This window comes from Phodopus roborovskii, unplaced genomic scaffold (genome assembly GCF_943737965.1).
Source record: "Phodopus roborovskii unplaced genomic scaffold, PHOROB, whole genome shotgun sequence".
NCBI classification, from domain to species: domain Eukaryota; kingdom Metazoa; phylum Chordata; class Mammalia; order Rodentia; family Cricetidae; genus Phodopus; species Phodopus roborovskii.
Genome location: NW_026126517.1, coordinates 2,007,371 through 2,022,035, shown reverse-complemented (window position 1 = coordinate 2,022,035; position 14,665 = coordinate 2,007,371). Strand labels below are relative to the sequence as shown.

Genomic DNA, 14,665 nt, shown 5'->3' with positions numbered 1-14,665 from the left:
TGTCAGTATAAATGACTTTTTCAACAAGTATCTTACTCAAAACCATGCAACAGAGGAAATTATTTTTAGAAAATTCTCCCAGGTTAATGGCAGGTTACTAACTCTTGTTTAAGTGCTACAACCCTGGTAAATATTATTTTCTTTGGGCTTTTATTCTCCCTGTTGCCCTGATGTCGGCATGTCCTTGCTTTACCTGTCTTGTCTGTTTTACAGACCCACTTTTATTTAACTTCCAGTTTGAAAGTTGATCTGCAGAGCTTCACTGTCAAATCACATATTTCACTTTCACTTACCTGTTAAGTGTGCTTCCCTCCAGAATGTGTGGGTTCTAAATGGGCTATAGTCTATTCAGAGGTGTTTGATCCAACCGCAAATGTATTCAAAAGTGTCTCGTTGAATTGACATATCAGAAGTTTTGGTTTTGGTATTAGGGGTTGAACATAGGGCCTCGTAAAGACATCTCCTATACCCCATTTGAGATAGGATTTCGTGTACCCCATACTAATCTCCAGCTTTCTGTAACTTGCTATGTTGACAAGGCTGGCCTTGAAGTCCTGATCTTCCTGTCTCCATCCTCAGAGTGACAGGATTATAGATGTGCAGTGCCCCACCCAACTGAAGGTGTGATTAAAAACATTAACATCACATTCTAAGCAGTGGTTTTCATTACAACATGTGTCATTTCCATACATGTGTTATTTTACTTTAATTCATCTCTCTCTCCTGCTGTTTTCCTTTTTATGTCCTTCATCCTGTCCCTCTGGCTGGGACTTTTTTTTTTTTTTTTTTGAAGGAAATACTTTATATTTAAATGATGCAATATAAGGAAGGTCCACTTAAAATACAGAGCACTTTCATTTATGTAATTTGGAAGACATATTTCTTCAGTAAAAAATCTTTAGCACTTATTGGCCTTATTTTGTTAATTAGAGTATTTAAAGTTATCTTTTTATCATCTGTGAGTTTTGACTCCATTGCAAACAATAGAGCACTTATGTATATTTGAATGGAAAAACAACATTCTTCTGCTGTGAACCATTCATTGCTCATGGCAACTGAGCTGTGATGACTCAAGTACTTGATTGCAGGGAATGGAATGTTGGGCGTGTTCATAGATGCATATAGTTAGGGTAGTTTTGTTTTTCAAAGTGATACATTTTATCAAAGGAGATTATCAAACTGTTATGAATTTGTATAGCAGTCTGATCACTTTGTGTGGGGGGAGAAGGTGGAATTCAAAACAGGGTTTCTCAGTGTAACAGCCCTGGCTGTCCTGGAACTCAGATTAGTAGACCAGGCTGGCCTCAAAGTCACTGAGATCCACCTGCTTCTGCCTCCCAAGTGCTGGGATCAAAGGCATGTGCCATCACCACCTGGATGCAGTCTGATCACTTTTAAGTTGGTTGAAGATTTTTTTAGGTGATGAAGGTCTTGGGCTCATAAATATTTTAAATGCGCAGCATTTTGATTGTCACTTCTTTCAATGAATCTTGAGTTGTGCCTTAACCCAAATTTGACTCATGCTTTGTTTTGTTTTAGGAGGAGTCTTGCTTTAGAGACCAGGCTAGCTTGAACTAGTTTTGTATTCCATGCTGACTTTTCCTACTCGTGACCTTTCTACTTCCTCCTTCCTCAGTATGGGGACTACAAGAGTGGCTGCCATGCTTGATAAGCCTCATGCTTCTTCTAAGCATTTCTTAAAACTTGTCATATTTTAAGGAATTAAAAAGGTCAAATAAATAGCTTAAATCCCCAAGTCTGTATTAATTACTGCTCCATATATGCAGGGTGGTGATTATCTGTGTCCTTTAATCATGTACATTTGAGGGAGAATAAATTGTTTTATAACACATTGATTCAAATAGGAATATCTATTGATTCATAGTAAGAAAAAAAGGAGTATTCATGATTTTATCCAGTGGCTAAGATTTGAAAATTTGAATTTATAACTATTTTGTTATATATTAGTATTTACTTAATCAAATACAAAATTACTTAGCATTTTTCTCCTTGGAAAGTGTGTTATGAAAGACTTCCTATTTGGGTCTTTTTTTTTCCCCCTGCTTGTCACAACTTCAGATCTGAGTATCTGTATTAGTTTTGAAGCTGTAACAAATTGTTATAAGTTTAGTGGCTTAAACTAGGCTTTACGTTGTACACCTTTAGTCCCAGCATTCAGGAGGCAAAGACTAGTGCGTCTCCTGTGGGTTCAAAGCCAATCCTGATCTACATAATGAGGTCTAGGAGACTCTGTCTGAAAAACAAATTAGTGACTTAAACACTTAATGTTTTTTAGTTCTGTAGGCCAGAGGTCTAAAGTGGGTTTTATCAAGTCAGAATCAAGTGTGGGTACAATTTCATTCCTTCTGGAAACTCTTAGGAGAAAATCTGTATCCTAGCCCTTTCCAGCTTCTAGACCCTTCTGCCTACCTTGACTTCTGGCACCTTTGTCCATTTGAAAGCTTCATTCTCAGTGTTCTGACATCTGCTTCTGTTGCCGTCTTTCCTGACTCTTCTTTCCACCTCCTTGTCCCCACTGTAACTAAGAACCACTGTGGTTTTGTTGGCTCCACTCAGATAACCCAGGATAATGTTTACACCTCAAGATTCCTAGTCACATTAGCAAAATTCCTTTTGCTATAAGGTAACACTGGTAGGTCAAAGGATTAGAACACAAGCATTTTTGAGGGACCATTTTCTGTCTAGCATACTGACTTAAATAATAGCTACTATCTGTTAAATTTTATTTTAATGGTGGAGGTAGGAGAGATGGCTCGGTGGTGAAGGGTGCACGTTGGCTCTTGCGGAGCACTTGGTTGGGTTCAGTTCCCAGCACCAATACGGTAATTCACAGCCATCTATAACTCCCAGTTCCAGGGGCGAATGTCCTCTTCTGACCTTCATGAGCATAAGCATGCATGTTGTTCACATACATGCAGGCATATTCTCATAATTTTTTTTTAATTAAAATTTTTTCTTTGTAGAGGTGGTTCAGTAGTTAAAGAAAGCTGCTTTTCCAGAGGCATGGAGTTCTGTTCCCAGTACCTACATTGAGCAGCTCATAACTGCTTCTTCTGGCCTCTATGGGCACTTAGATGGGTGCGTGTGTGCATATTTATGTGTAAACAAACAAAATTACATTTATTTATGTGTGTGTGGGTGGTAGTGCGTGCATGTCAGGCACATGTGTGGGATTCAGAAAACAATTGATTCTTTCCTTGTACCTTGTACCTACAAGGTTCCAGGGATTGAATTCTAGTGTCAAGCATGTGCTTTAACCTACAGAGTAATCTCACTGAATTCCCTCCCTCTCCTCCACACCTACAACCATTTTTTAATTCAGTAGAGCAGGAGTTTGTATTGGGCTCAGTTGTTCATCTGTTGGTTTTGCCTGAAGTCATACAGCGTTTCTTAATGTTACAGAAAATTGTCTGGAACTAGACTGGACTTTTCACATGATGCACCTGAAGGAGACCCACAAACCACACCCAAACACCTGTTTTCACAGAGAGACCCTTTATTAAGTGGGAAAGAAAAGTTAAAATGGCTATTTTCTGACTCAGGCGGAAAGTAGTAGCAAATGACTTTGCTGGTGTGATTCTTAAGAGAAGGGGAGGTCTGTGACAAAGGACTGCCTCTGGATAGAGAGTAGACAGATGTGGCACACAGGCATATGGTGGTTTATAAAGGTAAAGGGAGAAACCCTGTTTTGGAATGAGGTGTTTAATTTTGGTTGGGCATGTTAATTAGATGAACCAAAGGGGGCTTCCGATTCCTCAGGAGGAAGAAGTGGCCAAATAAGGGAATGGACCTTGGGGGCTAGCTTTAGGAATGCAATGTAATGGTTTTTAGCAAGGCAGAGGGAATGGGGAGAAGGACAAGACCTGCCAAGAGGCACGTGCTCCAGTGGCCTAGTGCCAGTCCAAGAAAGAGAGTGCAGACTTTTTGGGGCTAAGCATTGAAAATTGCATAGTGTGTTACTTCTGCCGTATTTTATTAGTCAAAGCAAATCATAGGCCTGGCCAGCCAGCCCAGAGGTTCAAGAATGGTGATGCAGATTTCCTTTGTGTCTGCTTGCATGGATGTGAGCAGATGTACATGTGTGTGCACATGGAGTCAAGATTCGGACATGCTTCTTCCTTAGTCTTACCTCTACCTTATGTTTGAGATAGGACTTTTCACCCAACCTGACTCACTGATTAGCTAGACTGAGTTTCAGGAACCCTCTTGCCCCTGCAAGGTTACTGATGTGTGGTGCCATGCTTAGCTTTATGTGGGCACTGGGGATCCAAATTTAGGTACTTATGCTTGCATGGCAGGCACTTTATCCATTAAGCTATCATCCCAGTCCCAGATTATACCTTTTGCTTAAAAACTTGCAGCATTTAAAATTGTATGTAGTTATCTTCACATACTGCTTATGAATGTTTATATGAATCTGGTAGTCTTGATACTGGGGTGCTTGGTTCGGTTTCTTAAGTGTTTGACTATTACCTATATAACAGTTGTTGGTTTTAGAAGGCATCTAAGGTTTTGTTAACCTTTGGCTAACCTTGTGTTTTAACATTGGTATAATACAGAAGTTGCTTGAACGAACCCGTGCCAGACGAGAGAATCTTCAGAGAAAAATGGCTGAGAGGCCCACAGCAGCAGCAAGGTCTGCGCTACATGCCAAACGAGGCAGAGAGCCACTTTCAGAAGCAAGTAATCAGCAGCCCCTATCAGGAGGGGAAGGTAAAAGATCATGGGAAAGGAAAAATAACATGGATTTTGGAGGACATAGCCCCAAACATTTTATTATGCATATAAAACAACTGGTCTTTGGGAGACAAATATAGCAGCCTCTGGGGCAAGAGCAGCCTTCTGTATCTTCTAGGGCTAGATCAGGTCCTAGATCTACCAGAAGACAGAACAGAGAAATCTCTTAGAAAGCCGGGGAAGCTGTCTATCTATGGAATTCATGTTCTTAACTTTAAAAAATTTAAAACTTTAGATTATATACATGTCTTTAGTTTATGTGTATGAACGTTTTACCTGCACATGTCTGTGCAGCACATGTATGCAGTGCCTGTAGAGGCCAGAAGAGGACACTGAACCCTCTGGAGCTGGTATTGTTAGCTCCCATGTGGGTTTTGAGTCCTATGGAAGGAAGAGCAGAGTAATCTTAGCCACTTAGTCATCTTTCCAGTGGGCATCTCCCAGTTTTTTGTTTGTTTAAAATAATATATTGTGTGTGGGGGCCAACTCCATAGACTTGGTTTTCTCTCTTGTGGGTTCTGGGGAGCAAACTCGGGTTACCAGGAATGTGCAGCAAGCATGTTTACCCACTGAACCATCTCACTGGCTTTTCATTCTTGTTTAAAATGTTAATGTTCTGGCTTGAGGAGATAGTTCAGTGGATAAAATAATTGATAACTCAATTCTAAGGATGGACTTTGAATTTCTAGCACCCATGTAAATTCTGGGGCATGGCAAGGACACAGAAGGTGGGACAGGGTTGTCACAGCAAGCTGGAGATCTAGACTAGCCCAGTTGATGAGCTCTGAGTTCAAGAGAGAAATCCTCTCTTGAGGTGGAGTGCATGGAGGAAGACACTCATGTCAACCTCTGACTTCACCTGCACATATCTGTGCCACATGGAAGAGCACACATACACATACCACCTACACACACTCATTTCAAGAGGTATGGTGAGACCAGTTCTTGGGTAGAAGTGAAATGCCTTATTTTGAATGATGCCTTTAAGATTTTCTCTTACTTTACATATTCATAGAAGTTTAAATTATGAGATGCTAAATATTTGTACTGGTTTTGTTGGTATAGAACAGAGAGTTCAGTTGCCTTCAGTTCTCTCCTCCTCCAAACCTCAATTGAGGTGCTCTTCTACTCTGCTTTAGTTATTGTCCATGAAATGTTGTTTAAAAAAAAACAATGGAAAACCCACTTTCTACAACTTAATTTCTCCAGGCTTGATTTTTTTGTTCCTTAAAATAAGGTGATTGAGCTAAATCTCTAGATTAGTTGGTTGTTCTTGTGTGTGTGCTATTTATTTCCTGTTGTGTTAAAACTACATTAAATCTTATGTATACATCTTGAAAATACTTAAATTTATTTTCATAGAGATTTTTCACAGAAAAATGACATGTTCGCCTAAACAAAGGTTTTTACCTTATTTTGAAATTAATTGAAGACAGGGTTTTTACATTTTTTACAAAAGTAGTGAAAGTATTAGAGAAATGTGATCCCTTATTGTTATGCACTGACCTCTAGTCTTTCAGGCTGTGAAACTGCAAAGTTTCCATGTAGATTTTTGTTGTTGTTTTGGATCTAGAGAAATCCTGTACAAAACCATCACCATCAAAAAAACAATGTTCTGACAAAACTGAAGTCGAAGTTTTGGACTTAGAAAATAAAGAACCTGTTGAGTCAACTGCTGCACAACCTTGTTCTCCAAGGCCTGCACCCCCTCAGGCACCGCCCCGAGCACTGTCTGCCATCAGTGATTCTGCGGCTGCCTCACCATCACTGCTCAGCATGGGCAGAGGACTGAGCTCAAGAGCAGAAGCATCTGCTGCCTCCTCAGTTAAAACACGAATGCAAAAGCTTGCTGAGCAACGGCGCCATTGGGATAGTGATACAGCAGGTATTAAATGATATGGGTGGGGTGGTCCCTGAATTTCTTTTGGTAAGATTTAGCCTGGAGCTGGATGTGGTGGTACATGTTTGTAATCCCAGCACCTGGGAGGCTGATCTAAGAGGATTATAAATTTGAGGCCAACCTGGGGTGGCATGAAAGGTGTTTTTAATATATGTATGTATATATATGTGTATACATTCTTTGCTTGTAGATGATTTGTATACCAGGGGTATATCCATAAGAGCAGTTTTCACTGGAGCAGGTATTGAGGTTCTTGAACTAGCACAGAAACCACCTAATAATGGATTACTTCCTGTTTACAGGGAAAAAAAGTATTGACCCTCAGCTGTATATTTAGGAAATCCTATTTCTTCAGTCGCCTATCGCTAAGGTGTGAGGTTCTGTTTGATAGGGGAAAAAAAGATGTCAAAACAAAATATCCCCACCTCCAGCTTGAAAGCGTATTCTTATGCTATAATTCTGGAAACAGACAAGTAATTGAACCTAAATGCAGGCAAGTCAGTGGTTATGTACAAGTGTTATTTTTGTCATGACTAACTTTATTGATCTCCTGGCTTGTTAGGTAAAATCCTTGAAATGGCTTCCTGAAATACCCATATTGTACTTTAAAAGAAACCAAGGTCCAGAGAAAATGTAGATAGAAAAAATTTTGGATTTGCATCTCGGAATTATGGGGAACCCAAGGTGTACTTTTGTCTCTAGATTATAAAACCTGCAGCCCCTGCACCAAAAATTTAAAAGAACATTTATTTTAGTATGTGTATGTTTGTTTGCATATATGAATCTCCTTGAGTATATATGTTCGTGCAGCTGCGTATCTGTGCCTGTGTGGAGGAGAGAAAGAACTGGAGTTTCAGGGTTTGCAAATTGCCCAGCTTGTTTTATAGTGCTAGATTCTGAATAACAGTCCTTATAATTGCATAGTAAGTACGCTTAACCATTGAGCCATTTTTCCAGCCCCTCATTACTATGCATTTTAACTGAAATTTTGATTAGTATTGGACAACTGAAAGTTTGACATTTTTTGCCTATCCCCCCTTTTTTGTTTTGTTTTGTTTTGTTTTGTTTTGTTTTGTTTTTTGAGACAGGATTTCCCTGTATAGCTTTGCCTGTCCTGGAACTAACTCTGTAGACCAAACTGGCCTCAAACTCATAGAGATCCACCTGCCTCTGCTTAAGTACTGTGCCACCCCTGTCCAGCCCATCCCTTTTTAATTTTTATTTATTTTAAAGGTTTCCTTTTTATTATTTTTAAGTGTGTGTGTCTAACATTCATGTGGAGTTTAGAGGGCAACTTGCTGGGTTCTGTTCTCTGCTGCCACCATGTAGGTCTGGGGAATGGAACTCGTATTGTCAGGCTTGGCAGCAAGCATCTCACAGTGATTCTCAGCCCTCCAAGTGCTGCAGCTCTTTAATACAGTGCCTCATGTTGTGGTGACCCCCAACCAGAATATTATTTTTGTTGCTTCTTCATAACTATAATTTTGTTACTGTCAGGAATCATAAGGTAAATATCTGATATGCTGATGGTCTTAGGTGAAAGGTTCTTTCAACCCCCAGAGGGGTCGAGATCCACATCTTGAGAACTGTTGATCTATTCCCACGGAGCATTTATCAGCCCTTATTTTTCAAGTAGAATGAACTTATTTCAGCAAGTATTAATGTGCTGAAAAGAGTTTGTAGGGAGGAAGAATGTTTTGGAGCAAGATTCCTGAGGTTTTAGAAAAGTAGAATTAAAATTTCAGGCCGGGTTAGAAGCTTTGACAGAAGTGGGTAAGGAGAAGTGGTCTCTTCTCTTGATTGTATGTGTAGAGCATGATGTGCCCAAACCTTGGTTCCCTTATTATATACATGCTTTTTGAATATACAGGCCTAGATCCTTCATCAACTATTACTGAGATTTGTCTCCAAATGAAATACAAATATTATCCAAATAGCCACTTAACATACGTAACTGTTTTGTTTATGGTTCCATTTCTCATTTCCCCTGGCCACATTTCAGTGGTCTAACCACATGTGCTGAGTGCTTGCTATATTGGGTGTGTAGGTGTAGGCTCCTCTGTTATCCTAGAGCTTTGTGTTGTGTCATTGGTCCAGTTCATTCTTTAGAATAAAAGGTTTCTTTAGGATGCACTCTTAAATTGTTCAGTATTATGACTCCATGAATTAACTGTGAAATATACAATAGTACAGTTAAATCGTAAAAATTTAATTTTTTGTGTATGGTACATATGTGTGCCCCAGCACACGTGTTCTCACTGTTGTGTCCAGCTTGAAATAGGTTGTTAGGATTCACAATCAGATTCCCATGCTTGAGTTACAGGCCCTTTATCCACTAAGCTATCACTGCAGCACCAGCCCTAGAATAGCATCTTACAGCATCTGTAATCTATCCAAAATAAAAAATAAAAAAAATCCTGTGTAAAGTACATGTTAAGAGTGTTTCAGTTTGGATTAAATATCATTTAAGTAATGTAATATTTCATGAATGCAATCAATCTCATTTTAAAATTCTCTATGAAGTGGTCATATGATTATACATAAGAATAACTATTGACTATGACTTGATTTTTTTTTCTGAAAATAGTTTCAGATGATGTATCAGAAAGTTCACACTTCACACCAATGCCATCTGAGGAAAAGGTTGCTTCACCTACCAAGCCACCCCTGTCAAATGCCTCAGCTACCCCAGTTGGAAGAAGGGGCCGTCTGGCCAACCTTGCTGCAACGATTTGCTCCTGGGAAGATGATGTAAGCTACTCATCTGCAAAGCAAAATAGTGTACAAGAACAGCCTGGTACCACTTGTTTATCCAAATCTTCCTCTGCAAGTGGAGCATCTGCTAGCATCAATAGTAGCAGTGTTGAACAGGAAGCTACATGCTGTTCCCAAAGGGATGGCAAGGCCTCTGTCAGTAAAGCCCCATCTTCAAGTGAAGGGTCATCGCTTAAATCCTCAGCGTCCAGCTCTGTGGTGAGCATTTGGGTCTTTTGAAACTTTTGTTATAAATGGTAATGTAGCTATGTATTCTGTAGTATATGTGCAGCATATTTATGTGTTTTTAGAATGTTTTATAAAAAGTGAAAAATAGAAATTTGGTAATTATCTAAGATAAATTAACATTAAAATTAACATGACTGAAATTATATTAAAGTTAATTAAATTTTAAAAATCTAAAATATATAATAATGGAATGTGATGGGGCTTTTTTGTTTTGTTTTGTTTTTTGTTTGTTTGGTTTTTTTTGTTTTGTTTGTTTTGTCATTTGGAGGAAAACTAAAATTAATCCCTCAATTATAACACCTTTATAAGTATATATAAATATAAGATAGCAAGAATGTAAACCCATATTTGTCATTGCCTCCATGGAAGGAACATTGACAGTGTCAGCAGTAACACTTTTTCTGTAACTTTTTGAAGTGTTTGAAACTTTACTTTATGAATGTAATGTTACTTCAGTAGTTTAAAAAAAGGAAAAAGAATGTTGAAGTATTGCTGATGATGGCCTATCAGTGTAGACAGAGGTTTTGGGTTTAGACCTACCTTCAATCCCAGCTCTGAAACAGTGAGAAATGTGACTTTGTACAAACTACTTAAGTGAAGCTTTTTTTTCCTCATATAAAATCTGGGAGCAGGGTTATTAGAAAGATAAGCTAATATGCATAAAATACTTAGCATTGTTCCTGGGTGAATGACGTTATTTTATAATAAACTTTCTATCACGGTTTAATAAGGGTCTGTAATACTTGTGGTATTTGGACATTCCTAATATCAAAAATTCAAAATCGGAAATGATTAAGAAATAATGAACAAAGCCTTCTGAGTGCTCACTTGAGATGCTACAAGTAGAAAGTTCCACGAGAAATCGTTTCATGCATTTTATTATTTGTGGTACTGGGAATTGAACTCAAGGCTTTCTGCATGTTGAACAAATACCGTGTCACTGAGCTATATTCCCACCCTTCTGGAAAAAGTTTTATTTTCTTTTCTGGCTTTTTGAGACAGCGTTTCCCCGAGTAGCCCTGAGTGTCCTAGAACTCACACTGTAGACCAGGCTGGCTGCCTTAATTCAGAGATCTACTTGCCTCTGCCTCCTCAGTGCTGGGATTAAAAGCGTGTGCTGCCACTGCCAGGCTGAAATTACTTTTTTTAAGATAATATAAAATTGCTTCCAGGCAGTGTCTAAGATATATATATATATATAATATATAAGAAAAAAATATACATACATATCAGAATTAAATTATGTGTTTAAGCTTGGATCCCATCCCTAATTCTTCATTGTAAGTATTTTAAAAGAAATCCCAAATCTGATAACCAAGTACACCAAGTACTTTGAGTCAGGAATACTCAATTCATGTCTTACTGAATTGATATTTAGTTAAAAATACATATCAAATAATTTGATATAACATAATTTAAAAGTTTAATAAAAGTACTAGCACAATAATTTTGAGAGTTTGTTTTTTATAAAACTGGGAGTGACCCTACCCCTGATAACTACTTAAATGTCAATATATTGTGAGACTAAATGTCCTATAGTTTAAATAACAGCATTTTATAAGTTGATAAAAAAATTCATGTTATGATATATTAAAGAGCAAAAGAACAATGTTTTTGTTAAGTTTTGTATAATGGCTACCAAGAAAGTGAAATTTGAACTGTTTTGTGGCATCTACACTGTGATGGGAATTGTTTACCCTATGTGTTGTCATGTTTCAGAAAGCGACATCTTCCCCGGTGAAATCTGCTACACTCATCCCTAGTACTAAGAACAGTGTTAGTCCTCTGAAAACAGAGGCATTGAAGCCAAGGGAGAAACCAGCTTTACCCCAGACACTTCAGTCCAAAGAGGAAGCAAACAGGGAAGTTTGTCTGCAGTCCCAACCCAGAGACAAGCCTGCAACACCAGGTTACATATGCTCATTTTCAACATTTTATTTAATGTTCATTTATTGTTTTTCAGTTTTGAGTTCTATGTATCTCAGGCTAGCCTGGAACTTACAGTAGCCCAGGCTGGTCTCCTTGTTGAGAAACCCATAGTCTCCAGGGTCTGAGATTAGACTTCTATCATCATGCCTGATTCCTAGCATTAAATTCCTCTTGTGAACTGTAGAGTGCTAGATGAGCTCTTTCTTCTTTATTCCTCTCTCTATCCCTCCTTCTTCCCTTCCTCCCTTTTCCCCTTCTTTCCTCATTTTCTTTTTGAGATAGTATCTCATGTACTCCAGCTGGGTCTGGAGTTGCTGTGCATCAAGGATGACCTTGACTGACATATTGATCTCTATCTTCCCAACTGCTGAATTGAAAAAAGATTTGTTTCCCCCAGGCCCAGCTTTCTTATTGTGCTCTGATTGAAAGCATATTCATTAGTGAACACTAGCCCTTTGCTGGTAAAAGGATTTAATCTGTTATGTTACCTTCCCCCCCCCCCCTGGTTTTTGATATAGTAAAACACATACAATTTGAACCTACATTTTAGGGAAATAGTGGAGAACCAGTCTTATGACTAAGTCTTTACTCTGATCTTACCTTGGCTACACTGGGAGGCCCTTGAGCTCCTAGGGGCTTCTTGATTCTGCTTCACCCCCAACAGTAGAGAGAAGCTAATGTGCATATAAAGCATTGCATTTCTGTTATATTTGTATATTATATACTTTGCATATATAAAGTTTTATATTTCTTATAGTAGAGTAAGCAGAAAGCCACAGCCAATTTCTAGATGTACTACAATGAGAATTGGAAACAAGAGTTGGGGCTCAGTGGTAAAACACTTGCCAAGCATTCACAGGCTCTGGGTTTAATCTATAGCACTCCTGCAGGCTGCAGGTCATATGATGACAACAGTGACCACCGAACCAGGAAAAAAGAAATAATTTCAATATCCTTTAAAATCACACTGTTTTTGTTTGGTTGGTTTTTTGGTTTTTTGAGACAAGGTTTTTCTGTGTAACAGTCCTGGCTGGCCTCAGACTCACGCACTAATCCATCTGCCTCTGCTCCCTGAGTACTGGGATTAAAGGTGCGCACTACCTCCACCTGGCTTGATTCTTTTAAAATAATTTTTTAAATAGTTTATTTTTAAAAGATTTATTTGTTTTCTGCTATGTGTATATTATTTTGCCTAAATCGTGTGCTTGATGCCCAACAAAGTAAATGGTTCAGGTCCCCAGGAGATGGAATTATGGATGGTTGTGAGCCACTATGTAGGTGCTATGAACTGAACCCAGCTCCTCTGCAACAAGTGCTCTTTACCGTTGAGCCATCTCTCCAGCCCCACAGACTAGCTTTTTTTTTTCTTGTTTCCTAAATACTTAAGATTTAGGACATAAGGGCTGAAGAGATGGCTCATCAGTTAAGAAGATATGTATTGCCCTTTCAAAGGACCCGAGTCCTATTCTCAGCATCCATGTCAGGCAGCTCCAGCTCCAGGGGAATTGACACCTGGCCTATGTTGATACCTGTAGTAATGCCCCCCCCCAGACACAGACATACAGAAAATTTAAAATAATAAAAATAAAATTTAGAGCATGTTTTTAATAGATGCTTTGAACAATTTTAATTTCTTTTTTGTGAATGATTATAACTAATGGATTTTAGATTTTTTTCCCCCCTTTGGAAATAATTGTTAGGTATTTTGAATAGATTCCAAAACTGTGTTTTTATAGGAGGAAGAGGAATTAAGCCTTTTCTGGAACGCTTTGGAGAGCGCTGTCAAGAACACAGCAAAGAAAGTCCAGCTTTTAGAGCATCAAATAAGACCCCTAATATCACCCCAAATACAAAGGCCATCCAGGAAAGATTATTCAAGCAAAACACATGTTCATCTACTTCCCATTTAGCACAGCAGCTCAAACAGGTAAGGTTTTCTGCATCTTTTAGTGCTACATGACCTCAGCATGAAACCTAAGATAAATATGAGACTTTAAAAAAAATGTATTTATTTAGTGTTGAGGGTGTTTTCCATGTAGTGACTGCAGAGGCCAGAAGAGGGCATCAGATCCCCCAGAACTGGAATTACAGATAGTTGAAAGCCTCCTTTGGATTCTTGAAACTAAACATGGGTCCTCTGCAAAAGCAGCCAGTGCTTTTACCCACTGAGCCATCTTTCCAAAGTCTCTTTACCTGAGTTAAAGAGACTCTTTTTGAGGACATGTTTTAGTTACAAGACATATCTCATTCTCTAGCGTAGGCTTCCTTGGAACTCACTAAGCAGCCCAGGCTTCCCCATGTTCTTTCTCAGCAGTTCTTCTACCTCGGCTTCCCATGTGCTAGGAATTCAGGCTTGATTACTAATACAGGATTTGATCAATAGCACTTTGCTTCTCTGTACCTCTTACTATTCTCTGTACCTCTTACTGCAAATTGGACAATGAAATAATATATCATATTCCACATGTATTATGAATCTTTATATTTTATAACTGAACACAAGAAGTTTTTTGTTTGTTTGCTTTTTGAGACAGGGTTTCTTTTTGTAGCCCTGACTGTCCTGGAACTTGTTCTGTAAACCAGCCTGAGATCCACTTGCTTCTGCCTCCCAGGTACTGTGATTTAAAGGTGCGCATCGCCACCACCTGGCAAGAAAAGGTATTTTTTAATCCTTCTTTTGCTAAGGCCTTATGAATTTCAAGCTGATCTCAGTCTAGCTCTGTAGCTGAAGATATTTTTGAACTGCCCCTACTGCCTCCACCTCCCAAGTGCTGGGACCATACCTAGCTTTTAAGAAATATTTGCTAGCATTTGGATATTCTTATATGCTGTTGATTCTTGTGTAAAATACTGCTTTATTTAATGGGTTTAGGAACGTGAAAAAGAACTAGCCTGTCTTCGTGGTCGATTTGACAAGGGCAATTTATGGAGTGCAGAAAAGGATGAAAAGTTAAGAAGCAAACAGCTAGAAGCCCACCAGGTAATATGAACAAGTATGTCACTAATGTTCTAAAGTAGTAGTATTTTGTAATTTTTTGGTTTTGAAAGGGTGGTTGGTCTAGCCTAGACTACTGC

At 38.6% G+C, this 14,665-nt stretch overlaps 1 protein-coding gene across 1 annotated transcript in view; it reads left to right on the top strand.

Annotated features, from left to right (window-relative positions):
- Positions 1–14,665, top strand: part of Anln (anillin, actin binding protein) — a 51,152-nt gene that overhangs the window by 2,162 nt on the left and 34,325 nt on the right. Inside the window, exons 2-7 of the mRNA XM_051196850.1 lie at positions 4,581–4,734; positions 6,332–6,643; positions 9,246–9,631; positions 11,381–11,570; positions 13,327–13,517; positions 14,463–14,570. Coding sequence (XP_051052807.1) covers positions 4,581–4,734; positions 6,332–6,643; positions 9,246–9,631; positions 11,381–11,570; positions 13,327–13,517; positions 14,463–14,570 — 1,341 coding nt within the window. The remainder of the gene's footprint in view (positions 1–4,580; positions 4,735–6,331; positions 6,644–9,245; positions 9,632–11,380; positions 11,571–13,326; positions 13,518–14,462; positions 14,571–14,665) is intronic.